The sequence below is a fragment of the Aphanomyces astaci genome (assembly GCF_000520075.1).
Source record: "Aphanomyces astaci strain APO3 unplaced genomic scaffold supercont1.3, whole genome shotgun sequence".
Lineage (NCBI taxonomy): Eukaryota > Oomycota > Saprolegniomycetes > Saprolegniales > Verrucalvaceae > Aphanomyces > Aphanomyces astaci.
In genome coordinates this window covers 1,748,007-1,774,166 of record NW_009798266.1, presented here as the reverse complement: position 1 = coordinate 1,774,166, position 26,160 = coordinate 1,748,007, and the positions used below count along the sequence as shown (strand labels likewise).

The window sequence follows — 26,160 nt, the reverse complement described above, 5'->3', positions numbered from 1 at the left end:
ACCTAGAGGACAACCAAATTCTTCCAATTACTCAATTTTCGAAATATTAAATCTCCAGAAATATAAATTATGCAAAACAAAATAAAAAATATTAAGCAAAGATTATTATTTAAAACAAATTGGAAAAAAAAGATTAATTATAAAAATAATTTCTAATAATTTTAATTTAAAAAAAATATTTAGATGGAAAATAGAACTTATATTATTTAATAATTTAAAAACAGTAGAATTTTTTGGGCAAAGATTGAGGTGTGATCCAGGCCCACCCAAACAATATTTAAAACACCTTTTCGCGGCAAATCTCACAAGAACTACGTATGTACTTCGAAGTACGTAGTACTTCGTACTTGGTATTGTGCTTTTCACTGAACTTTGGACTTCGCAGTCGAAACTTCAAAGCGATTTCGAATGTATTTTCCATGTTTTTCCCGACTGATTTTACCCAATCCGAAGCGACAGTCTGGAATCGAGTGATGTGATTGGCTTAAGACATTCATAATCTCTTTGTTTAGGCTATTCGATTCGCCTCCCCAGTCCAATTTAGTGTTGAATACACAATAACACAGTGTCTTTTACAGTATATTATTTGTAAAATCAAACGAAGAATAAACATTACTTTATTTCCATGTAATTTGGTCATCGAACGACCATTCATGCAATAGCCCGCGATCTTCAACACCGACTACGGATGTCCAGTCGGCAGCACTGCATCGGAGTGGCGACGGCGGCAACGGCAACGAATACGCCGGCGTCATCGTGCCGTGATCACGGATGTGGTAGATCTCCACCGCGTGATTAGGGTCCGACGTGGCCACCCCAAACATGCCGCCGTCGTTTTGGTTGCCGTGGAAAACGGGGAAGCAGGTCAAGGGAGGTCCGCTAAAAGGTCGGCGGCGGCGGCGGACCAACGCACCGCTGTCGTTTATCAAGGCGACGCCGCCGTCGGATTCCACCACGCAAAGCATCTAGTATTTCCAGTACATACAACCAAATGTTATACGAATTGCGGTATCTTTCATTTCGGACCGAGTTGGCCACCCACGCCGAGGCTTTGTACGGAAATGTGCCCTGCACTTGATGCACTGGAACATCGGGCCGGCGCACGTCCGCCACACAACACATGCCATCCTACCCAAGAGTGTGTGTCCTTACACTCTGAAACCTCATCTCCCAGTTCGTACGCCATAGAAAACGAGCCATTTGGTGGCGTCCGCCGGCGACAACGTGGCCATGCGCACCGCCTCACGTCGATGTTCAAACACAAGAGCAGCACCACTTTGCACATTTCGGAGGTCCCACAGCCGCACGGTGGCGTCTTTCGAGCCACTGGCCACGACATCTTGGTGTAGTTCCACACTATTTCGCGGCGTTCGAAAGTCATAACAACAATCATACACACGACGTGAAGTATCACCAAGTGATGGCATCCAAGTGGCCATGGGGTACTGGACTGGTGTGGAATGCACTTAGGGCGTGGACACTTAGCGTGCCGTCCACCGACCCCGAGACCGCTCGATCTCCATGACTGGAGATGGCAGTGACGCTGTAGTTGTGCGCTCGAAGCACTCCGTCTGCCGCCGGTAGTTCCATAGAGGATGGTGCGCTATCCCTGTGTAGGTTTCTCATCTGCAGCCCGCCGCGCGAGTCGCCTAGCAGCAGCAGTCTTGACTGGTCCACAAACTGCATGCAACGCTAGATGGCGACCACAACATCACTGAATGGACATGCAAATGACGAGGACGGGTACAGTACGATTGTGGGAGTGAGCTCGACGGGAATTGTACTCTGGTGGAGTAGTCGTCCATGTTGCCAGTTGGAGCTGAGTCTACTCAACAGGCCAATAATCTCATGTCGTGATACTCGAAAGCAACCACTGCATAGGTTGTTGGTGCTAAGAGGTCGGGGAATGCCATACGCACTTGTGTAGGGTGATGAATCGATGCCGCCAGTCCCTCGTGGTCCCACACACCCTCGATACGAACGCGTGGTCGCCGTCCCAGCCGTGAACTTGCGGCCATCGACTGCGTACAATGTGCTGCCACTGCCTCTGGCCCAACTTGGAGTGATACACGAGACGGAACCAGTCGGAACACACCGCCGCCACCGCGGCAAAGTCCTGGCTGTCCAAGCAGCTCCAGATCTGCTGTAGCACGTACTCGTCGCCAGGCATCGTTCGTGCGTGCATGACGCGATTGCGGTCGTTCTCGACGTCTCCCAAGCGAGACCACAGCCCTGCCCAGTAACTCTCTGGTTGCGCGTCGGACACGATGGAACTGTGACGCTGTTTCCTCTCAGGTACGACTGTGGGCAAGCTTGCGGCCTCGTGGGCGACGTCGTGTCCGCCACCGATTATTCGATGCGACACTTGCTGCATTTGCGTGACAATTGCCTTCCACGCGTCTTGCTGCGATGGCGAAATGTACGGCGCCGACACGGCATACATGTCGTGCCACAACTCCATGTCGAATTGAATGCTCTGGATGGCCTCGGCAATGTCATCGTTCGCATCCCTCTGCTGCGATGGGGTTGCATTAGGGTGTAAGAGGAAGGGTTGGTGCGTCAAGGACGAGCTGTGCCCTTCGCTTCCTTGCTCGTCCATCCAAGACGCGGCATCGCTGTCGTCACTGTGCCAGTTCGTGTGCATGTGGACTGTCGCGCCAAAATATCGAATGTGGGGTGCCTAATTAGGATTTCACGTGGTTTTGTCTTCATTTCCGATTTCAATCATAAAATTAGGTATTTTTCGTTGAATTAGGGCAATAATTATTTCAAGAACGACGCTTATTCTTGATCGGGTGAACAACTTGGGGTGGTCGACATGAAGCTGCTCAAGAAGAACATCAGTGAGAAGGATGGCACGGGGTCGGTATCTCTCCGCGCAGAGGAGCCGGAGGACATGTGGCATGTGTTCAACCTGATTCATAAAGGCGACACGCTCAAGACCACGACGGTGCGCAAAGTGGTCAAGGAAGGCGCCACGGGCTCGACGTCTAGCCAGCGCATGCGCATGAGTCTGGCACTTGAGATCGACAAAATCGACTTTGACCCGGCCAAGTGTTTGCTCCGCATCAAAGGTGTCAACGTCGAAGAGAACCCGCATGTTCGCGTACGTCGGCTTCGTATCGCTGCATCGTATCCTCACTCGATGAAACATGTAGATGGGCGCGTCGCACACAACCGACCTAGAACTCAACAAGGACTTTACATTGAAGAAGAACTGCTGGGATCTCATGTCGATTGAGCGCATCGAGACTGCATGCAACGTAGCCAAACAGGCCGACGTTGCCGCGGTGCGGTTCCATCCTCCTTCGACCCCGTCATGATCCCAACCATCTCTTCCCGTAGGTCGTGATGCAAACCGGTCTTGCGCATCTGTGCTTGATCACTGGGCACATGACGGTGATCCGCGCCAAGATCGAGAGCAGCATCCCCCGCAAGCGTCCTGGAAACACATCGCATGCCAAGGGCGTCGAACGCTTCTACGACAACATCGTCCAGGTTCTTCCCTATCACCACAAACAACTATCTCTCGCACATTTTACGTTTTTATGCGAAAAAATAAAAAATAAAAACGATTTTTTTCCAAATTCCAGACCATTTTTGGCTAAAATTTGCGTTATGTTTGACTAAACTAACTGGCGTTATCTGTTTGTTTCATAGAGCTTGAAGCGACACATTGACTTCAACTTGGTGAAATGCGTACTCGTAGCCAGCCCTGGATTCGTAAAGGATGACTTCTTCAAGTACATGCTCGAGTACGCCGTGCGCACGGACGACAAGGTCCTTCTCGAGAACAAGGCGCGCTTCATACTCGTACATGCGTCTTCGGGGCACAAGCACGCGCTGGACGAAGTCCTCGCGGATGCGGTACCGTCATCCAAACATGGCGTCCTCTCTCATCTATGTGTTAGAAAGTCAAAGTGCAGTTGGAAGACACCAAGGCCGCGGGGGACGTCAAGTGCCTGGATACGTTCTTTGAGATGCTGCACACGGACCAAGATCGCGCCTACTATGGGTACAACGTACGTCGTCCGTCGTAGTATTCATGTTGGTTGCATGTTGGGGGCTTTGTGAAGTTGAAAACCTCTATTTTTTAAAAATATATTGAGGGTTCATATTTCCAAAGTTGGTTAAAGTATTGAGGGTTCATATTTCGAAAGTTGGTTAAAGTAGTTCAAAGAATTTATTGTGAATTCGCTATAAACTTGCAAAATTCGCCTGGTTTTGTCGAATCAATATATTGAATCACGCTGGCGTTCTGATTGGTTGAATATACTTGCCCTTCTTTCTGCAAGAGCCAATCAAATCCACTCAAAAATGGATTAGCCAATAGCGTCGATTCGTGATTCGATTCGATTCGACGGGGTCTGGAAATTTGTATCGAATGTACCACAATAGTTGTCTTCTATTTTTGACAGTCTTCTCTATAACTGATTTCGAAATTGTTTTTTACGATTCTCGGTTCATGCTGCCAACTTTCAGAACAAAAAGAAGTCCGTTGAATCACTGTGTTTTATATTTTGGCGAAAACAAATCGCGATATTTTGCACAATATTGAATAATTCCCCACACATTTTGGATCGAGACAGATACTTTATCATTTTTTGCCGATTTTTAGAGATTGCCAAAATATCCAAGATTTTGGCCTATTTTTTTTGACCTCCTTATCCAATGTTTTTGTCCTTTCGAATATAAAAGATTAAAAATCGTGGATGACAGACTCAATATATATATTGTAGCATGTGGTGCGCGCCAACGACCAGAATGCGGTGGAAACTTTGCTGATTGCCGACTCGCTGTTCCGATCGCAGGACGTGCAAACGCGGCGCAAATATGTGACGCTGGTAGAGAAAGTCCGCGACAACGGCGGCGTCGTCCGGGTGTTTAGCAGTCTGCATGTATCGGGCGAGAAACTCGGCCAATTGAGCGGCGTCGCAGCGATCTTGCGCATGCCGCTGCCAGATCTGGACGACGAAGGCGATGCCTCGGATGAAGACAACGACGACGCGGCTGCTCTCGTAGCCACCACGGACAGTAGCGTTGTTGAGTTGGACGATCTCGAGTACATTTAAACAAGGGGGAGGCGAGGGGGGCTAATGATATACAATAGTAATGGACTCCACTTTGGACTAACATTTGTACAGATATCTTGGAGAGAGCAATAATGTAGAAAAGATATTAAAAAAATAATCTACTCAAAGTACATAATCGTGTGCGTCTATGATCTACTTACTTTCAGTGCCGTTAAATATCGATCATTTGAACTAGTGGGAGGGATTCATGTACAGTACAGTATTGTCTGTCTTTTACCCAAAATTTGGTTGACTTTTGTGCGGATTCTTTGCCAAATCTATCGATCGATTCTTCTTTGTACTGACTTTTGCATGTAAAGATCGTCCAGTGTCACACTATTTTCAAACACACACTAATTCGATGTTGAATTATTCGAAGAGTGGATTTGATTGGCTAGTTGATTCATGTGTTTTGTGTTTTGATTGGTGGTATATCGATTCTCTGCCGATTTGGTGATTCTGCTCATTCGATTGAGCACCCCACTCCAATGAACAATATAATAATGGAATTATGACAGATTCTAGAAAGTGCATGCATCCGGTGAATTTCGAGATCATCATACTGTATTCCTTTGCGCGACTGGCAGTTATCGATACATTGCATCGTCGAATTATCTACCTGCGGCTTTGGGAACACACAATAGTTAGTTGCAACGCCAATTCCATCAACGCTACGAACACAACACGATTTTCCATCACGCTTTAAACATAGCTAGAAGCATCCGGGGCAGGGGAAACGTACTATATTTAAATTAGTTTTATATAATTGCGATATAGTTATTTTCGGCGTAAGAATTCATAATTGACAGTGAATTGCAACCACATGAACAAAAAAAAATTGTCCGCTCGGAACAACTTTCGTCTAAATTGTGGGCTTTCAAAAATTCTACCCCAAAGCATGGTCGAAGAAACAAGAAAGGTCTTCGAATTGGTTACATTCTCTTGTACTGTAGGTGGTGTGTCCACAACAACTCTAGTGAATATTCGACCAATAGATTTGTGGAATTACTTAGCTCCAATTAAATACATATTGACCTTTGTATGATGATCAAGTATGCTTTTCAACAAGTCAACAAGGTGAAATACTGTAGGTCAATGGTTTTATGGTCATAGTTAGAGAAACTCTCTACACCAATAAACCTCTAAGAATCATTTTTCGATTTGGACTACAACCCGTAGCATACAATAAATGTTAGTTTCTCCCCATTACATAAGAAGTTTAGTTCAGTGCATATGTGTGGCTTACCGCTCAGCGAGGTTGCCCATGTAATCGTACTGTACTGGATGGAATTATATTCAATCCTCTAACGTTACGTAGCATTATTAGAGATGTGATGTGCTGCGTTGGTGGCACCTGTGGACGTACATTATTACTCGTACCAATAGGTATGTTCGATATTCACACATTGTGCACTAACGATAGCAATAGAATACGTAGAGTCATCAACAAGTCGCCTACAGTACATTACCAGTACAGTGCAGAGTTCTGCATTGTTTATTCCTTCTGGATGTAACCTAGTTAGGTTACATCCAGAAGGCATAAAAATAAATATGTCAAATATTCGTACTAGTGATCCACAATTTAATAATTGGACCTGTGTGAAATCTGTCACTCATAAATTATTGCTTTCAACATGCTCATAAAATAAATTATTTTAGAGGGATAATTACGACTAATCGTGTATAGCGACTTTCGGGATTGTGGCTATTTATTGGGCAAAAATATCAGAATAAATTGTTGGTTGCAAACCAAAATTTCGCAGGAGCACGCCCAAAGCACGCCCTTGTCGGGTACCGGTGGTTCGTCACTCCACTCCGGTGTGTACTGGTAGGTCCTCGACGGGAGAACTTTACCCATGTGAAGCACGGCTGTGGTAAGTCATTTCCATGTCGAGGGTAGCTGCACACACAACGCATCGAACGCTGTACACATGCCCCTCCCGCGCGACCTCCTACTTGTACTGAACCCTAGGCTCTGTGTATTGTAAACTGATTTCAGGTTAGCTAGGCGTTGATCTTATGGGTTGCGCATGCCTAGAGTTAGTAGTGATGACTGCACGACTCCTTCGGGAAGGAGAAGGTCACACCGACGCACAAGGTTGAAACACATAGCATTGTCGGTCGGTTTGACCTTTACCGGTGCGCCATTAGCGTGGCAGTCTATATTTCCAAGCCGCCGACTTATGACTGACTTGCGTAGATACATAGTTCTCATGCGCTATATCTACTCTACGTCGTTTCGCCACTCGCCGCCTGAACATTTGGCCACCACAGCCACTACGCGACAACAATTTTCTGCGCTCCGCTGTCATAAGCTGAAAATGGACAATGAATTTTAGGACGCATCATTGGTTGATTTTTCTCTGTTATTAACCAATGTCAGTGAAGGCAAAAAGTCGCTGATATTTCAGCGGCTTGTGGAAAAAGCCAAACACCGCTGACACAAAAGTCGCTCCGAACACGCCCTTAATACGTAGTACTTGGGTAATAAATTATGATAAACTTCATGTTAACTTTGACATTTTTTTATCGTACACTGTATTAAAATAACTTATTCATGCCATTTTAAAACAATACTACAGTATGCTTGTGCCAGAAATAACGAAATCGCGGAATTGTTGAAATAATGTCCGACCTCGACGAGCTGGACAACGAGATCTGGCGTTCGGTAGCAAGGAAGGTACTTCGGCGACATCAGATGACAAACCGCTCCGATCCCAGTGACAGATGCTTCCAGGACACTGGAAAAAATAATTCTAATTTACAGTTAGATTCAAGGAGGTTGTCCAGAGCGGTTTTTGCAAAAGTCGATGGAAACGATTTTGATTGGCTACTTTTCCAAAAACCGCTGACACTAAAGTCGCTCCGAACACGCCCTTAGGGGAAGTTCGAAGTAGTTTTCAGAAATAGCATGAGCCAATCAAAACGATTTACCTTTTTTTTCACGATTTAGAAAAAGACGTGAATGACCTCTTTTTCTACTTTTGGTATAGTGAGGTGCGTAAAAAATCGCACAAAAAGAGGTAAAACGTACCGTGCGTTTGGGCAAAACGAATCTTTCGTTTTCAAATACTGGTCGGATTTAGCTCATTCTTTTCTTAATCGCTTCGTCTTGAATTAAAGATGATGAATCCCCAGTTTTGAAGGCTAAATATGAATGGTGATAGACTTATGTGCCTTCGCGACATGGGGAATCCAAGCATTGCTTGGGTCGGATTGGCACGTATTGAAAATAAAATAGCTCGAATTTTTAAAAACTTGCAAAGAGAATATCCACTACGGTAGTACTTGACTTTCAGTACTCCCGCTCGTAATATTATAAATTTTGGCCTGAGTGCAGAAATATTTTTTATTTAAATATCGCTGTTCTGAGTATATTGATTTGCTCAGAATGTATGGCAGGAGCGAAATTTGAAACAACGATATCTATTTTAATATCCCGTTGTATTGATTATAAAACCCCTCACCCGATGAACTGATTTCTCCTATTTTAGTATATACCTTCAGATCTCAAAAGTGATACATGGGGGAAAAGTTATGGAAGAACTAACCAATACATTCGTTTTGCCCAAACGCACGGTAGGAAACTGTACTTGGAACCAATTTCCATTTTGCTAAAGATATCTACATGGAACAGGCCTTGAACACTGTTACAAATTGCCAAAACTAGAATCGAATGTCTTACGAGAATGGATTAACTGTAAAGAACCGCCTAAGCCAATTAAATCATGTCCTGCTCAATTTTTACCAATCCAAACGTTTCATTCGGCCCAAACCCTCCGCATTGGGCAAAACAATAAATCAACTAATTTTTGTAAAGTATAGTTTGTACAAGATTAACAGTAAATCAAATAGATTCGAATGCTATTTGACGAAATGACTCACAAACGACCAAATTTGGGTGAAATGCATACAAATCCCCCTTTTCCGGAGCTTTATCTGGAAAGGTTTGAATTTCTCGCGCGCTTTCAACAAGTCCTCCAGAGGCTAATATTTTGCGCCTATGGAAGTTGCACTGGAGACCAGTTTCACTGGAAAATCTATCGAAACGACCAATTAATTCCCTCAGCCTCTAGCTCCTCGAATTTCGTGAAATCTATTGAAACATATTAACGTTACTGTAACGTTATTTTGGAAGCCACACACACACACACCTTGTACAACTGGGTCCGCCTCAAACCACTTCTCATGTGTAGACTTTGCGTCGCTTCCTCCTCGGTCTCTCCTCATGCAGTCGACATGAGCCTCCTATTTTGCTAATCTCATGTCAAGGACTTCTTACACGGCGGCGGTAATGCTTGGCGCGCCGAAATCCATATATACACCGAGATCTCAAATTTATTTCCAGCATTTCTGAGCACATTCTAAAATCAAGTTCAAACCAACACTCTTGATCGGAACGACAAAATATTAATACACTTGTTGTCCCACATCCTGTCTTCATCATCATTCTTCTTGACAGGTGCTCGCAATGGCGCCGCACCAACAACAGCCGCCGCCACCGTCGTGCTACGAGTCGCATGCTTTGAGCCTCGAGTATGGAAGCCTCGATGCTGATTTGTTCTTGGATGCGGTGGATTCTGAACCCTTCGTGCCGTATTCAGCTGGCGTCTCGTCGAATGGCTCGACGTGCCGCAGCAACACCCCGTACGACTCGAGTCGATCCGGCCCCGTCGTGGATAGCAAACCAGCGCCTACTTTGGCCAAGAAGGGCGAAAAGCGAAAACAACAGATTCGAGAAGCCTCGCGCCGCTGCCGCATCAAGCAAAAGGACGAAGTCGCGTACCTACGCCTTCGCGTGAATGAGATGGAACAAGTTCTGCGCGACCTCTCAGCCTCCTCATCCTCGGCTTTGTCTACCGCTACGTCGGACAAGGATGCGGAAGTGTCCTCGTTGCGGCGGCACAACCAGCACCTCACTCTCGCCCTCGAACACACGACCAAACAATTGCGGTTCATCCAAACTCTCATGCAGGAAACCATTCACACCGCGACGTCGTTGTCCACGTCACCACCACCACGTCCGTCGTCACAGCCAGCACCTTCCGAAGAACCAGTGCATGCCGACAAAGCGAATGCGATGGCAGCACTTGCCGCAACCGCCGCCGCCGGCTTGATGTCATTTGTGGTGGAGAAAGGGGTGCAAGTGATGTCGATCAGTTCCATCAACTGGGTCGGCGACGTGTGGATGGAAGGGTCGCAAGTCCGGTTTGCCCTAACCAAGTCGTTTTCAGGTCCGTTGTCCTTGTCTTCTTTTGCTGCAAGAACTCCTTGTACTAGTCTCGTGTATCTAGTACTATATACTAGCAGTATGTGCATGACTTCAACTCACGTTTGCCCGTTGGTTGCATGTGCAGGAGCCATGTCCAGGACAGACATGGCAGACCGCGTATGGCGCGCGACCACCGCCCTCCCGCGCTGCGGCACATCCCATTACACGTTGATCTCCCAGGAATGCGTCATGGACATCCATCCGTCGTCCCTTCGCGTCATGAGGCGCGTGGAATCGCTCATGGAAATGCGGCTCCTGGAACACTGGTCCGTGGTGTTTCGGCATGAAGTGGACGCACACTCGACGCTGGTGGGCAGTCAGTCCGTGGCCCCGTTTAGCTCTGCCCAGTACACACTTGGCAAGGAACAGCAAGGCATTCTGGTCACGACCACCGACGACGCGGTGCACGCCGAGCTCCGAGGGATGTACGAGTGCGTCGGCGTGCCCGAGTCGGAAGTCGCCGCCCGCGTCTCGAAAGACATCCTGTCGATCCTTGTGCTTGCCGAATCCACTCTTGTTGGCGCGAACGTCGTCCCTGGTCGTGAAGTCCCTCGTGAAAACATGAACCTGTATGTCCACTAGAAATGTATACCCGATGGCTTTTGCTTTGGCTGGAAGGGTACTACTGTCGTGTTGGTCGTCAAGGGGTTGGATACATGAACCATAAAAGGACCTGTGATCCGTTTAATTAGAAAACAACTTTGATGTATTAGTATTAATCGTATTTGTGCTTTTATTCGCTTTTGGCTACGGGTAGGTAACCGGAAATATTATAATATTCTGGCCCAAAACGCCATTTTGGGGACAAATTCAACAAATCTGATCAAAATAGAAACATGTCTTGCTTGAAGAGTATTCACCCAAATCCAATAATTCCACGTGGAATTTACTCGTTCAAGAGGTCCAAAACGCCTTATTACAAAATACTATTAAGGGTAGACCTTTTACTTCCATTTTGAAAATGGCATTTGCGAGAAAGTAGAATATTATATTTGAAATGTTACCAGACGCACCCTAATCCATGTCCTTAAAAGTGATTAAAAATACGCCATTTCTGATACCTCTAAACTTGAAGTTCTGGGTGATAGAATCTCTCACCTGGACAAAACCATACTATAATCAAGTCTATTCTTATGTAAACTTGACTTGCGTTTGACTTCCCGTCCTATGCTAGTAGTACTATTAGTATGTTTTAATAGTACCGGTAATTGGTACTAGAGCGTAGGAATCATAATCCTAAAGTTATAGGTAGATCTAAAAGAGTTTATAGATTTTTTAAAATATCAAGATTACAATACTACAACGGTAGTACTACTAGGAAATACTATTCGTACTTGGACAGCGGCAGTAGTTCGCCCGAAGTAAAAAGTGATGTTGACTGCTCGCAATCACATGAGAGCATAACGTCAAATGAGTTAATGAGTTACTGGTAGAATGACATTTGGATACTACAGTAATACTAGTGTGTACTAATTGTACCATGTTGGGTACTAGTACTACAGTACAGGAGTACGTACTGTAGTGATACGTACTATTAATAGTACGGGTATCAGTAGTACGGTACGTACTGACAGTGAAGTACAAAATGTACCTCCGGGGTACGATCGTGGGAAGGAGTCTCACACCAGTCAAAATGAAATGATCCCGTATACACTACCAAAATTCGCGTGGTTTGTCTAATCAATATTGAATCACGCTGGAGTTCTAATTGGTTGAATATACTTGTCCTTTCTGTAAGAGCCAATCAAATCCACTCAAATTTGGATGAGTCGGGGGACTGGGAATTCATAATACCTACTGACTGTGAAACAAAACTAACACCATACAGTAGGTAGGCATTCGTACGCACAACATTGTAAAGTCACTCGAAGGGGACGCATTCTTTACGTAGTACGAACTTCTTACTCCGGAGTATGAGTTCCAGTTAGTACAGTGCAATGTTGGCTATGCGTTCAGTCGATTGTCCAGTAAACATGCTGCTCACGCTGCATACGACTAATGATTGTCTACGACAAATACGATTAATTCCCCATTCAAAGAGTATTTTTGTAATTTTGTTTTTTGCCCAACTGAGACGTCGTCTCAGTTGGGTCGAAAATTACTGGAGAACCGTGAATAATTCCCTCAGAGCAACAGCTCCACTGTTGCTTACTTTAACGTTATCATTTCCCTTTAAAAGAACCAGTGTACAGCACTGTAACCCCGGAACCCCTTTTGTTGCTCTTCCTGGGGTTAGTTGCATCACCAGTGGTTATTAGCTATCACTCAAATACTTGAATGCACTCAACCCCTAACTAACGTTAGCTGGAATGTGTTGTTTTCGTTTACACTGCATTTGAATATCACATAATACGAACAAGTGACAAGATTGCTGGGAGAACCGTCCCCGTACATTGTATGAGCAAGCCAGCCTCATGCAACGAAATGTCAGCGACATGGCGACCAAGTGTCGCAGCACAATATCAAGTGTTTTGTTCCCTCCATAGCCCAGTGTTAGAGTAAATTATAACACTACCATTCATCGTAACTCAGTCGACGGCGATTTGCTAAGGGGGATTCTATGTCGTCCTTGATCTATCGACGCGGAGGTTGCTGCAGCTGCTGCTCCTACAGCTACTGAGTTGCCATAGTGCATTGAACAGAACCCACGCACACGAGCAAACTTGGCGCAGCCGTCCGACTTGCACCGCGTGCCGCCACCATGCAATCGACACAACCCGCCTGTCTGGGACGGCGTTGTGCAGTGGACGATGTGACACTTGCGTCCGCCACCGTGGCGGGTGCACAGGCCTCCGTTTCTCGCATACGACGTGCAGTTGTGGAACCGGCATCGCGAGTTTCGGCTTGTCTGCGGCGACGACGACGACGAGCGTGGTGCAAGCGCGGTGGCCATCATTGTGTTACTGAAGGTATCGTGCGTCGATACGGATGAACGTGGCGATGCGGACGACGTGAATGGCCAAGCTTGGCCAGTGGACACTGGTTCATCGGAGCGCCGTGGCGCTGTGCTCGCGATGTGTTGCAGTCGATGGTGGATAAGACACAGCGAGGCTTCCTTGGCATACCGCCGACAACTGGGAAGGCAGCAGTGGGACGGTGGGGCGTCGTCAAGGAGCGTATCGTGGCTGGCGGCGCTGGTCGGGTTCATTTGGAACTCGCCAACGATTGTGGAAATGGACGCATTATTACGTCAGATTGCAGGCCTGTGGACAATTGGCAGCACGCGGTTGTACAGGGAAGTGTTGGTGCCGTACTTCGAACTTCGGGTCATATTTACGCACTCCAGTGCTTTTTTCTGCCGAAAGAGTAAACTGACATGTGAAAACGTGAGGGAGTACAGTAGCTTACAAAAATGTTAGTTCAACGCGCCTTGCATACGCTCGACAGCAGTTCGAGTGTACCAACTCACCTGCATACCATCGACTTGAAACACAAGTCCACCATACTATGTAGTACTAACTGTAAGCACGGATCAACGAACAAATATGGCAGCACTAGTAGTGCAGTATATGGGTTCAGAGCGTCACGTAATCGAATATTAAGCGTACCACTGTATGTATGCTGATTCGACAAGCTCTTGGACCAATACAGTATGTGCCCGACGACGTACAGTAGCGTGCCGTTATAATTAACAGTGTTTCGTTTCACCTGGTATATACATAACCAAATCTAACGACGAAGGTTTTAGCTCTATCTTACTAGTACCTGGTACCTATTGGTGTTGCGATGGTCACTGATCCATCGGTGGATGCGGGAGCGTTAGAACTACGGAGAAGGTGAGACACAAGGCGTCGATCAAGTTCCGGCGAATGTGGGTTTCGCATGTGTCGCTGCGTGCATGTTGAATGTGTGCCTGTGGCTGAGTGATCAAGTTTTGATATGCCGCCACACTCAGAAACGTGGCGTAACGCCACGTCACATATATAGCGTAACGCCACGTCACATATATATTGTTGAATTTGCCTTCTGCCTAATTAGCTAATTAGCGATTGCATGCGTTTCGAAATACTATTCTGTCCAATCAGCGAATTAGCAAGCCACGATGTCAAATAACCTTATACTCCGGAGTACTCCGGAGTGCTTCGTAGGTAATGCATCAATTATTGACACTGTTTTTGGTCAAGTTTTGGCCATGACTTCAAATCCCAGTAGCTCGAGAACGAGAACGATTATTTTGTTGATGCTTATAGCACCACAAGAGAATATAAAATGCCACAATTTGTTTTACGTATCATTGAGAAGTTTATTACGTATTGCGAAATGCATGCAATTATATTTTGATCAATATGTTTTACATATTAATTTAATCGAACCAAAACATCAAGGTTTTTAAGGAGTGTCATGGATTGATTCACCTCAGCTCAAAACATTTAATTTCGATACAAATCTGAAATGTAGTCCAATCATTCTTACATGAATTTAATTAGTCAGCGTAAATAAATGCAATCACATTTAAATTCATCACATCAGTAGCGGCAATAGTGGATGCCATCCAGTCGTTGCGAGGAGCAATACGCTCCTGCTTCTTTGTCTATGGTAGCGATGGCTCTAAAGTAAGTACTTCCATGTATCATGTAGCTATGCACAACTGCCGTGACGCTCTCGTAGGTATGTATGGCCGGACAGCGTCAAGGGTAGTTGACATTCTATTTAAATACTTGTATTTTTTGTTTGAGATTGAAAAAAACTGACAGTGATCAGACTTATGACCAGACTTCAACATTGAGACGAATATTATTATATCCAATCATACAAGGCCAACACGAAATATCTAGATACTATTGTCTAAAAGTGCATTACCTCATTACTAATAGTGTAAGATATTTACACTCGTACTATTAATAGTAGTACAGTACTACAAAACGTAGTAACTCACGAGCAGTTAACGGCGTTAGGCACGCGTTATTGAGTTCAATCGTCTACAATAAGCCGTCGAGCTGCCGCAGGCGTTTGAAGTGCTACGTAGGTGTAACATTTCTACTTCGTTCGGTTTACTGCTGGGGGGACCTTGAATGTCAGAGTACCGGTAAGTTAGTACAGTTTGGCTACGGCTTGCAAAATAGGCAGGGCTGACAGTAAACCTGCATGTATACCACCGTTGTATACGACGACGTGTTTTACCGGTAACGTTAGGTGTTTTCAGAGTGGAAGCCGTTTTTACTTTTGGCGTAAAAGCCAATGAAACCGGTTAGACGATTTGGAAATAATAAAATCCAACAGTTCAACTGGACAAACATGGGAAAACTAACTGCTATTCTTGGACGATTTGTAGATGGGATTTTGGTTGTGTTTGGAGAGTTGAAGAATGTGGTCCTTGATGCTACTTGCTACTATTTGTCCATGATCGTGAGACATCAAACGGCTGAATTTTACATGTCCCGAGGCTTACTTCCTAATAACATGTCATACTGTGATCTCAGGACCGTCGGTACGATATCTGGACAGTACTGTATGTGCGACGTATTATTGTACTTGCAACATGTTAAGTTTCACGAGAATTCCATGGCGGTTTCAAGCAATGAATTCGCGAAGATGATAAACAACGGCAAACATTACTATGATTTAGTATTGCAGTTGTTTCTAACGGCCATGCTCGCCATGATTTGGTCGATCGCTCGACAGCAAGACGAGACAAACGAAGTGCTATTGTTTGTTATTCGCAGCTTCGCCTATATTGTAGGTAGCATTTTATTTCTATCGAGTATGACTGGCACAGGCCATGCAATGGAGTAAGGCTTCAACAGTGGCTCTCCTGCCTCGACTTTCACCTCCAAGGACTCGGCCCCTGTTTGCTGCAGTCGACACTTCTTCATTTACACGTAGCTTCCACTTTGAGGTTCCCTCGGACGACGCAAGCTAAAGGGGGCAATCTTTCGCAAAACGAGGGGAAAGGTATATGTGAATCGATGATGCATCTTGAGTTCACCATCCCAACGCTCGGTTAAACTTCTTAAGGGGATTGCTAAGGTGAATTGGAGTAGAGCTGTGGCGAAATGCACTTGTCTATCGGTACTACGTACTTGGGTTAGGTCAGGTCGGCATCACAGAGATCCGAACGAACGATCATGATCAATTGTACGCAATGTTGAGTTTTTGGTAAGATCGAATAGAATGATGAAGTGTAGCTATAGTTGGTAGGGCCTCGTCAGAAGGAAGGTAACGTACAGCCTGATAATTACGGGTTCATTCATTGAAACTATACTAAAGTTACATGATGTTGTGGCCTGTGACACATGACAGCGTTCTAACGTCACCTTGACGCAGGACCAATCTCTCTCATTCTCTGCATCGCGCAATCATCGTCCGAGGTACATTCCCGACGTTACTGTAGTAGTGCCTATATCACTCGACTGACCCCTAACATTCACGGTATGTTTCATGGCGCCCCTGGTGGCTCATAAACGGGAGACGAAGCCCATCAGGTATCTTAGGACGTGGCTGCTACTACTGTATCGTACTGTACCGGGTAAGATAGCATTGATGAAAATTATTCCAGAGATCAGCTAATTAACACTACCACTGCAACGTCATTGCCAGAGTTGAGTGACCTGCCCGTGGAATCGAATCTGTGCACGTGGCAGTCTAATCGTTTGATTGGGTCACCCCCCCCACCTGTCAGCAAATGGGTGAAAATGTCGAACACACTGTTGAATAGATACGATTGCGAGCCACGATTATCAACCTACCACATCTACACTATAGAATAGACACAGCAGTTGTTACCATTGCGCGCAAGGAAAGTGTGTATTAGCATTAGTTAGTACCACCACCTCAACGCATGCTTGTCAATCTTGGCGTACTACGTACGAGATATAGAATGCTAACTACTGGTCATTCGTTTCAACAATTGCCCCATACTGCACAAGTAAACACCTGTACGTGCGGGTTCCATTACCCAGCGGGTTAGTTTCCAGGAATGGTTCGAAAATCTTTCCGTAGCTCGTGAATGTACCGACATTTCAGAATTGGCTGGATTATTAGACGACAACCTGTGACGTGTACGATATGATGGTGGGTTGTCCGACCTCGACCCTTTGCTCCGTGGCAACATGTTCGCGTTACGCCAAACAATCTGCAATGTGCCTTTTCCATTCGAGGTATTTCACGACACAAGCGCCTGGAGCAAACACAACGATCAAGTCATCCCCTCAATGCGCGATGAGAAGTACTTCGTCACCTAAGGTCAAGTCCCCAGCTCATCGAGTCTCAAGATGCCGATTTCTTGACGGATGCCACTCGTACGCTCGAAACCATGGGCTATGCACTCGCCACGGTGGGGGGCGCAAGTGCCGTATCGTCGGCTGCCCCACATCGTCACAGACGAATGGTCTTTGTCGCATTCATGGCGGAGGCTCTCGGTGCAAACTTGACGGCTGCGATCGATTTGCACGTGTCAAAGGGGCCTGCTCGGTGCACGCCAAGCTCCACACACCGCCTTGTATTGCTTTAGTCAGTGATATTTATTCGTAGCATGAAAACAACGACACTTTATATGCGTTCACGATTGGAAAGTTCAGATCAGGATACGGAAACTCTGCTATTCTTGCATTCACTTGCCAAGTGTGATGCTTCTCACCTCCCGCATTCCAACGCCCCCTCAAAATCACTATGTAGAGGGGACCTTCCTTCCAGTAGGCGAATATGATGAAGATGGCGCCTGGGCTTGAGCTGCCCTGTGACCTTATGATACTGCCATCACAAAGGTATATATATACTGTTCGAAGGGGGTCTCGAGGGGGTGGGAGGCGCAGGATATCAGGATGGAGTGGTGCTGAAGATCTACCTGGCGCTGAGAGATCTAGCAAGAGCGACGTATCGTCCATTCGTTTCACGAACGTGCACGGGGACTATTCCACACTGATAGCGTCATGGATGTGGCAATACAGTACGATGCGAGCGACGACGAGATGCCGTCAATGGATGACACTATCTCGATCATTGCCGAGTACTGTTATCACCCTTGATTGAACAGCCGCTGTTGATAACATGTAAAGCGTCTTCGCGAAGATCCACCATGTGCATGTGGAATATATACTTTAAAGTAACGGGCCACGGCTATTACTTCAAAGAATTCAAATCCACCAACGTAACCAATAGGACCACCGCTAGGGGCGTGTGGAGTGAGAAATCATAAAATGACTCCAGTTTCACGTGCGCCAATGTGGTTAGGTGTACGAGCGAGGAGTTGACTAATTCAACACAGACGCGATACAAAAGGCAACAGGACTTCCGTCGATGATGAACGCGGTTCAGTGGGTATACGCCTTCCATTTTTGGCTCAAAGCAGTTGAACCTTGGCGACCCTTTCGCGGGATCGTAACGTTAAACGTTATTTGCATTCTCAACGGTACAGTATGGTATTGTGCTTTTCAGTCAAATTTGCCTATTTTGGGGGATTGATGAATCGCCAACTAATCGAGCAAAGGAGTATGATTGACTACAGTACTAGTATTGCAGTCATAAGATACCTCTTCAACTTAATTTTTTATGAAATTTCGAAGGTCCGGCAATTGTTCGGCGGTTCATTCAACCAACCGAGGGAGGAAATTTTGAGTACTGTAGTACAGAACACACAATATTATGCTAAAGCAGCCTTGGCCTACCGGTATCGTACTTAACCTCGCCATGCCTACCCCGAACTTTGAACTGTACAATCCTTTCTCTAAGTTAGCCTGAAACAATCTACTTCTGCTTTTGCAACATGCCACTTGGATGTTCGCCTGAGCACACGGCAGTTTTCAAAGGAAATCAATCGTCTCGCAATAGTTGCCAACTCGAAAGTCGCGAGAACTCATTCGCCAACTGGAAGCTGTACAATTGATTGTGCGCAACACCTACTAGTACGTTCTCACGCCTATGCAGTGTGTGTAGGATCTTGCAACCCATCCCGCCGGTAGTGGTCAATATGACGTGGACTAAGTTCACAATTAATTTCTTGCCAACAAGAATGCACCACCCGAGCGGCGAGCCCTCCAAACGACATGTATACAAGCCCACATGGCAACCACTTGTTTCAAGAGGCCGGCCCAGGTTTTGTTGCGAGTACACACACTTTGCCCTCGTATGCACCCGCATCGCCCTTGTGGGGCGAACGACGAGGACTCCCACTGTTCTCCCCTCCACAATCCATGTGGTGACAGGCTTTCCAGCCTGCGCGACATTTTGGACCCGCCATGGTGTGAACGATTCGTACAAGTTCTGGCGAAGTCAAATCAACAAAGTGACAACTCTAAAGGCACGCGTAGCACGACATGTAAAGGTGATATCGCAGCCGACACTCGCGATGTCGATACTTGCATTGCCTGTCGTACGCCCGGATCGGGGGGCTGTGCTCCCACCATGGCGGGGGGCGAAAATGCGCTGTCGTCCACTGCACCACTCCGTCTCAGACTGGGGACACATGTCGTGCCCATGGTGGGGGTTCTTGGGGTTCTCGATGCAAAACGGACGGCTGTGACCAATTTGCACGTGTCCGAGGGTGGTGCGCGTTGCACTTGGTCCATTCCTAGACCTCACTGCAACCATGGAAAAGTTTGATCATCGTTCACTTTTTCACCGTAAAACGGTAGCCATTATCATGCGCACACCCCTCCATACAAACACCCAGCTTGAGTGCCGTAGACCAGGGGTGGTATCTACCCTCCACGTAGACCATTCATTTTCTAGCGCATTTGCAACTGACGATGCTCCTGGAGGCGCAAATGCAAACGATAATAGTGGGGGGGGTGAAAGGAGTGAGGCCACCTAAGTGAAGCCTTAGTTATATGATGTATTGGTGATTTTCGATGTAGCACAAATGATATTGTATGTACGGATGGAAATGGGGTTAATGCAACAGAGAGTGAACTTCAACATTAAGCACTTCGTCACTTGCACCCTCCGAAACGCATGAGTTGTCCAGGGCTCAATTGCCTTGCATTAGAGGCGGCTTTGAATCAATCTCTCGACAAGCAGCTCGAATAGCATCGATCAGGTGTCATAGCGAGGTGTACTACATCACCTACCTGTCACATTGCGAGGGCACCATTCAGCACGCGAATGATAACGAGCTCAGGGGGTGTTAAATGCTTCAAGTTTTGAGATTTGGTCGGTGACAACTGTCAAGTGACCCCCTCGGCCATGTAAGACATCTCATGCATCTTCCTAGGACGTACAAAAGTTTCGGAAGAATCAAGTCGCTATGAATCATAGCGCAGGGTACCTTCAGGTCGAGCGGAGGCGAGGGGGCGCCCAGCACAAGTGAGGTGTTCAGTCAACATACTTAGTTTCTGCAATTCGGGCGAAGGCTGTTGCTGGGGAGTCGCTCGCTCAATACCATTCACCACGAGTGTAAATCCCACTGAATATATCAAAAAGTTCAGATGAGGGTTCGTTCTACCTTGGGGGTTTGCAGCTTTCAACTTAATGTATCCAATGGTATTCGACAAGCATTGGAAGCAAATGTTGATGCGATCACAAAGTGTTTGAAGCGATAGAACTTTCAGTCTTGGGAGACACGACAGTAACCTGAACTCCTACAGCCCAAGCCCTTTTTGAGATGTTTAGTGACACTGTACAGTATACACTGAACTTGTATGGAATGACGTTGCTCGAAGTCTCGTTAAACATGAACCTTGACTAGAAACTCATTTCGCTGGCATTTCTCTGCGGTTCTATATCGCCGCATTGTGAAGGGGTGACTTTTACATTGTCACGAGTCCCCCACAGGGGGGATTGGTACGACTGGCTCTGGTGTCTCGCACGATCCACCACGAGATAATACTAAGAGTTCCAATTACTGTATCTAGCAACGCCCCCATCCTCAGTGGGCAGTTGAGGAGCAGCTGAATTGATGCTCGTCCAATTTCCCCTCCAGCGCACCTTCATCTCTCATACAGTACATGGTTTCACGCAATGTGATTGTCGTTGCAGACTTCAAGAATAATGCACGTTGGACAACTTGGGATAATAAACACATCTATGCTCACAAATTTCAGAACGTTTCTGGCGTTGGCAAGTAACAACCACTATAATAAGGTGATATCCTGTCCAGTCTGTGGTCTCGCTCCAAGCTCATGCACGTGGGGCTTATAAATCTGCCCCTATCGTGGCTTCGAAGTAATATGAAGGTCCTAACGAGCAACAACCGCAGCGCGGAATGCAAAGTCCCCGTCGCCCTTATCGCAAAGAGCGCACGGCAACGTGCAATGCCAAAATAACGCCAACCGCCAGGAAGGGGATTTTGTCCCCCGCCATAGAAGGGGCCAAAAGTGTACTGTCACGACACAGGTTATATGTGTTGTCTACGGGGCAGGGTGACTGGTTGTGCCCATTTGCGCGTACATTGTACTCGCGTGCGTATGCTGTCCGCTGAATTGGATTCATTCTTCGTTACATATGACATTGAAACTGACAACAGGGAAAGCAGCATATGGTGGTGCCACCCAACATAGCTTTATAGGTTGTGTAGATTCGTTTAGGAGTACATATATGCAGCCACCTCATGCATACCCACCCTTCTATCTAGTTGACGTTATGACACATGCGATTTTGGCGACCTACTCCGGAGTATATATGTACTTATTGCACCCCCATGAATACGTTCATAGCATTACCAGAATTGCCACAGTGCAGATCCTAAACTTCGAACGACTTAACACCTTCGTTTCTGATCGGCGGATTCTACAAATCACCCGGATGATTGTAGAATAAAAGATTGCGGATATGTATGTATTTGGGGGGAGGTCCTTGCTTGATTACCACTTGATCGTAAGAAAACCCATCGATGAACCCCACACCTGTTCATGACGCCGGTCGAGGCCGCTACTGCCATGTGGCTGAGTGCTCCCGCTACGCCAAAGAGTTCAGTGTGTGTCTCCATCACTCTCGGCTCCTCCAAGCCACTCCCTTTGACGCCACCCATGCTCCATTGTTGCCGATCAACCACCATCACCTCGAGACTGGATTTTCGCCACTTTCGACGGCTAGTCGGCAACAACACATGGGCCATACGTGCCGCAGTATTGGGCTACAATGCCGATTCCCCCAGTGCACCTCCTACGCTCGAAACCGCGGCTTCTGCACTCGCCACGGCGGGGGTCGCAAGTGTCGGATTGCTGATTGTTGGACCCCGTCCCAAACAGGAGGACTGTGTCGAATTCACGGCGGCGGCTCTCGGTGCAAAGTGACATTCTGCAGCAACTTTTCGCGGACCCGGGGGCTTTGCTCCAAGCACCTCAAAGAAAGTAGCAACCCTCACAACAACACGTTCGCCGATCACACTGACGTGTTCGAACTATGACGACCAAAGTGACCTATTGATTGCCGTTTTGATATTGTGTTGTACACTTTGCGCATTGCGGAGGTGGGATGACCTCTAGGAGGGGGAACGTCGTGATGCGTCACAGAAATGATAACGTTAGCGGTATTCCCTCGCTGACGGGGGATTTGGTTCGACAGTTGTTGATAGTACATCGGTAAAGTTAATCTTACTCAAGCTACCAAGGTCAGCCTTAGTCGTGTAACCTCAGGTTGTACAAATTGTACACACATTTAATCAAGCACAGTGAAGATCTAAGATCGAAACGCAATGAAGATCTAAGCATCGTGGACCGATTGGTAGGTTTCCAGTTGTAGCCACGATGTCGCTGCTTAAACGTACACATTACCAATGACCCCAACTGATAATCCAGGGCTAGAGAGGCTATTGTAGGGTACCCAATCTTTGGTAAATAATACTTACTAACGTCAGTTATGGGCCTGGACAAGACCAGTGACTCTTACCAATCACACACGACACTCAAAACGGAATGCATCGCGTGTTACGAGGTTGAATCCACGACATAAATGCTGTGGGATATGTGGAGCAAGTCTATAATGTACCGGTACTCGTGGTTGCGAGCGAGCGGTGAAGCCATGAGCTTCTTCCAGGAGTCCGTGGCCTCACCACTGCTACATACATATTGCATTGCCTAAACTTACTCGCGCGGTGTCGTTCAAGTTTGAGCTACAATACCAACCTAATAGTATACATATGTATAGTAGTAACTGCGATCCTCGTGTAGAAATACATCGTAACATTTTTGTACTGCTGTGCATCGCAACATATACGTATACTGTAATATATATATAATGCGCGAGCCAATTTCGAGAATATCTGCAGGTGTCAATGGCTGGCTACAGTACATACTGTCCACTGGAGCTACTACTATTAATAGGTACTTCGATATACGAATAGTAGAATGGTGGAGTAACATAAATGACAATGACGTATGCAGTGTTGCATCCTGTGAATATCGTCGGTTTGGGTAAACTCGAACGTGACTGATTGCGAATTTCAAACTTATTGCATAGGTGTTTGCGTGGCTCTTGGCTGTTGATCAATCGTCCAGTGAATTTGGCTCATACTGACGTTAGTCAAAGTAGAACATAAAAAAATCTCAAGAAAATGAACTACTGTAAACACTGTACAGTGATACCGGTATGTGATAGGTGAAAAGGGAGGATTTGTGGAGGAACCTCGCACTGTGGGATATCCATTGCCTATTAACCAACGCCAGAGATTAAACAACTCTACCTTATTAAAGCTGCAAATATCGAACTGGTGGATGTACCTATTCGTCACGACTTTCAGTGAACTACCGGTACATACATGTACTTGAACCTCAATAAGCGCACACTTCACCATGCACAGGTTGTCGATTCCAAGCCCGTGTACTACCACTAGTATTAACAACCGTCTCTTGGCAAAACTACAATCGAGCACAGCACATGCAGCACATCCTTGACGTATGTTTACGTGTGTTGAATCGCTTGGTTGTCGGCCTTAGTGCCGTGGGGATTCTTGGCGTATTCTTCGGGGTAAATCTCGTTCCACGCTTGGTGCAAGTCTTCGTAGTCGTGCGGGTGTGAGTGGTGCAGCGAGTGCGGGTCCTCGGCAAACAAGACGAACGTCGTAGCTACGCTCGAGTTGATCACCGCCATAACGATGTAGCAGATGGAGAACCCGATGAGGAGGCCGGCCGTGCCGAGGGTCGCGGTGGGGTTCTCGAGGTTCTGGGTCCACACGTTGTTGTTGTAGTGCCTGTCGTAGCTCACGGCACCGTAGCCCGCAGCGGCGCCACCGATCCCGACAAAGATCGACCCGGCAATGAGCACGTTGTCAATAAGGGCATCGTTCGCGATGGCGGACCAGCCCATCTTTTCAAACAGCTCAAACGTTTCCTTGCCTGCGCGGAGAAAACTAAAGCCGTAGATGCCCACGTACGAGTACGCGTACTTGTTAAAGTACTGGACGAGGTTCGAGATACACCCGACAATGCACTCGAGGCAGCCAAGAAGGCACACGGCGACGGCGTTGTGGCTCTGCTTGGCCAAGTTGCGGAAGATCTCGAGGATTGTCTTGATCGTTTCAATCACCGACACGATGAGCGAGCCAAAGCAGATGGATCCGAACGACAGCACCACCGCGTTGTACAGCGCGCGCAATGTGGTCAGGGGCACGCGGTTGTTGTCGGCGCGGTACCACCACGTGGCCACGGTGCCGGACACTGTCACATGCACAATGTTGCGCACGACAAACAGCGTCCAGAAGAACACGAGAAGCAAGGCCGCGAAGATGCTGAACTTTTGCACGTTGTTGTACCCTTGGCCGTCGCTGTTGATGTACTCGCCGTGGTTCATGGCGGCGTACGTAGCCACCGACCACACAAGCACCCACGCGCCGATGAGAAGCGTGTTGAAGAACGCCACGAGGAGGATCACGGGGTACGTCAGGATGGCGCGGCATGCAATTTGCAAGTTAGCGCTGGCAAATGCAATGCGTTTGCGGATGCAGCAGATGTACACGGTGAGCAAGATCGCAACGAGCGATCCGAGGGTCGCGGGGAGCCAGAACCATGTGTCGTCGCCGTTGTCCTTCATGAACTTGGACGCGAGGAACCCCGCGACGACCGAGCCGGCGATGGCTACCCCCGCGCAGATCCAGATCAACCACGCGCCAAGGCACAACATGATGCCAACCCACAGCATGGAGAGGAGGACGGAGCCGCCGGCAATCGACGCGCAAATGTTAAGTGCGTACTTGAACTTGTGCTGCTTCTGCACCAAGTGGTCCCCGGCATACGTGAGCACTTCGCCGCCGTACATGGAGAACAAGGCTAGCACCACGCCAAACGCCAAGAGGTACAGAATCACGAAGAAGATATCGTTGCACCGGCGCTCTTCCTTCAGGTCGCATGTGTTGACACACCCGGACGACCCTTGCTTGGTCAAAGGAGTTTGTTCTGACGCCATACTCGCTACGATTGATTAATGCCGCCAGTCAATGGTTGAAATGGGAACTGACGAAGGCTTTCTCTGTCATGGCAATCACGACAGCAATTGCCTTAGATATAGATATAGTGATATATTTTGAAGGAATTTCGACGTACTATTAATACTCCCAAGTGTCGTTTTCAAGTTTGTATTGATTCAAAGGAATTCGAGTAACTTTGACCACCCATCAAATAATTCAGCACTTTTGATACTCCTGGTAAGATTCAGTATTTTATATTAATATTAATTATTAGTGCTCCACCCACCGGGTATTTGACTCACAAAATACCCGATGTCGTCCGATTGTATAGGGTTGTCCTTTTACTCCAAATTTGGACTTTTGCGCTGATTCGCCAAATCTATCCATCGATTCGTTCTCCTGACTTTTGTATGTAAAGGTCGTCCAGTCTCACACTAATTTAATTCAGACTCTAAAGAATGGATAGATTGGCTAACAGTAATCAATTGTTGACACGCCACCAAATTGTGAGACTGTCTTACTTTTAGCCAATAGAATCTCGA

The 26,160-nt window shown here is 46.8% G+C and overlaps 7 protein-coding genes across 10 annotated transcripts; 4 read left to right on the top strand and 3 right to left on the bottom strand.

Moving 5' to 3' along the window:
* Window positions 1–565: 565 nt before the first annotated feature.
* H257_02185 (hypothetical protein) lies at window positions 566–2,660 on the bottom strand. 4 transcript variants are annotated; one of them, XM_009825713.1, is made up of 6 exons: window positions 1,920–2,660; window positions 1,753–1,825; window positions 1,415–1,692; window positions 1,182–1,356; window positions 1,027–1,128; window positions 566–965 (listed from the first exon to the last, which is right to left on the bottom strand). In XM_009825713.1, exons 1-6 carry the CDS (start codon window positions 2,642–2,644, stop codon window positions 618–620), a joined length of 1,701 nt encoding a protein of 566 aa, XP_009824015.1. In that variant the 5' UTR covers window positions 2,645–2,660; the 3' UTR covers window positions 566–617. The 4 variants fall into 4 exon arrangements, with proteins under 4 accessions (XP_009824015.1, XP_009824017.1, XP_009824018.1 ...); XM_009825715.1 differs by having other exon boundaries at window positions 1,027–1,356; XM_009825716.1 differs by having other exon boundaries at window positions 566–1,128.
* A 78-nt stretch (window positions 2,661–2,738) lies between these two features.
* Window positions 2,739–5,205, top strand: H257_02184 (mRNA surveillance protein pelota). Its single transcript, XM_009825712.1, has 6 exons — window positions 2,739–3,106; window positions 3,159–3,290; window positions 3,346–3,498; window positions 3,661–3,867; window positions 3,912–4,022; window positions 4,740–5,205. Exons 1-6 carry the CDS (start codon window positions 2,819–2,821, stop codon window positions 5,070–5,072), a joined length of 1,224 nt encoding a protein of 407 aa, XP_009824014.1. The 5' UTR covers window positions 2,739–2,818; the 3' UTR covers window positions 5,073–5,205.
* A 4,301-nt stretch (window positions 5,206–9,506) lies between these two features.
* On the top strand, window positions 9,507–11,071 carry H257_02183 (hypothetical protein). Its single transcript, XM_009825711.1, has 2 exons — window positions 9,507–10,306; window positions 10,430–11,071. The coding sequence occupies exons 1-2, from the start codon at window positions 9,544–9,546 to the stop codon at window positions 10,924–10,926; spliced, it is 1,260 nt and encodes a 419-aa protein (XP_009824013.1). The 5' UTR covers window positions 9,507–9,543; the 3' UTR covers window positions 10,927–11,071.
* Window positions 11,072–12,813: 1,742 nt separating this feature from the next.
* H257_02182 (hypothetical protein) lies at window positions 12,814–13,550 on the bottom strand. The gene has a single exon (XM_009825710.1). It carries the CDS (start codon window positions 13,490–13,492, stop codon window positions 12,863–12,865), a length of 630 nt encoding a protein of 209 aa, XP_009824012.1. The 5' UTR covers window positions 13,493–13,550; the 3' UTR covers window positions 12,814–12,862.
* A 3,763-nt stretch (window positions 13,551–17,313) lies between these two features.
* On the top strand, window positions 17,314–17,843 carry H257_02181 (hypothetical protein). The gene has a single exon (XM_009825709.1). The coding sequence runs from the start codon at window positions 17,350–17,352 to the stop codon at window positions 17,812–17,814; it is 465 nt and encodes a 154-aa protein (XP_009824011.1). The 5' UTR covers window positions 17,314–17,349; the 3' UTR covers window positions 17,815–17,843.
* Window positions 17,844–22,060: 4,217 nt separating this feature from the next.
* On the top strand, window positions 22,061–22,826 carry H257_02180 (hypothetical protein). The gene has a single exon (XM_009825708.1). It carries the CDS (start codon window positions 22,109–22,111, stop codon window positions 22,622–22,624), a length of 516 nt encoding a protein of 171 aa, XP_009824010.1. The 5' UTR covers window positions 22,061–22,108; the 3' UTR covers window positions 22,625–22,826.
* Window positions 22,827–23,836: 1,010 nt separating this feature from the next.
* H257_02179 (hypothetical protein) lies at window positions 23,837–25,669 on the bottom strand. The gene has a single exon (XM_009825707.1). It carries the CDS (start codon window positions 25,615–25,617, stop codon window positions 24,118–24,120), a length of 1,500 nt encoding a protein of 499 aa, XP_009824009.1. The 5' UTR covers window positions 25,618–25,669; the 3' UTR covers window positions 23,837–24,117.
* Window positions 25,670–26,160: the final 491 nt, after the last annotated feature.

Coding starts and splice junctions, on each gene's coding strand:
- H257_02185 (XM_009825713.1), bottom strand. CDS start 2,644: ATGCACACGAACTGGCACAGTGACGACAGCGATGCCGCGTCTTGGATG. Junction 1,826..1,919: donor CGATTCATCACCCTACACAA/GTGCGTATGGCA, acceptor CCTGTTGAGTAG/ACTCAGCTCCAACTGGCAAC. Junction 1,357..1,414: donor CACTTGGATGCCATCACTTG/GTGATACTTCAC, acceptor GCCGCGAAATAG/TGTGGAACTACACCAAGATG.
- H257_02184 (XM_009825712.1), top strand. CDS start 2,819: ATGAAGCTGCTCAAGAAGAACATCAGTGAGAAGGATGGCACGGGGTCG. Junction 3,499..3,660: donor TCTACGACAACATCGTCCAG/GTTCTTCCCTAT, acceptor TTTGTTTCATAG/AGCTTGAAGCGACACATTGA. Junction 4,023..4,739: donor GCGCCTACTATGGGTACAAC/GTACGTCGTCCG, acceptor TATATATTGTAG/CATGTGGTGCGCGCCAACGA.
- H257_02183 (XM_009825711.1), top strand. CDS start 9,544: ATGGCGCCGCACCAACAACAGCCGCCGCCACCGTCGTGCTACGAGTCG. Junction 10,307..10,429: donor CCTAACCAAGTCGTTTTCAG/GTCCGTTGTCCT, acceptor TTGCATGTGCAG/GAGCCATGTCCAGGACAGAC.
- H257_02182 (XM_009825710.1), bottom strand. CDS start 13,492: ATGAACCCGACCAGCGCCGCCAGCCACGATACGCTCCTTGACGACGCC.
- H257_02181 (XM_009825709.1), top strand. CDS start 17,350: ATGATGGTGGGTTGTCCGACCTCGACCCTTTGCTCCGTGGCAACATGT.
- H257_02180 (XM_009825708.1), top strand. CDS start 22,109: ATGAACCCCACACCTGTTCATGACGCCGGTCGAGGCCGCTACTGCCAT.
- H257_02179 (XM_009825707.1), bottom strand. CDS start 25,617: ATGGCGTCAGAACAAACTCCTTTGACCAAGCAAGGGTCGTCCGGGTGT.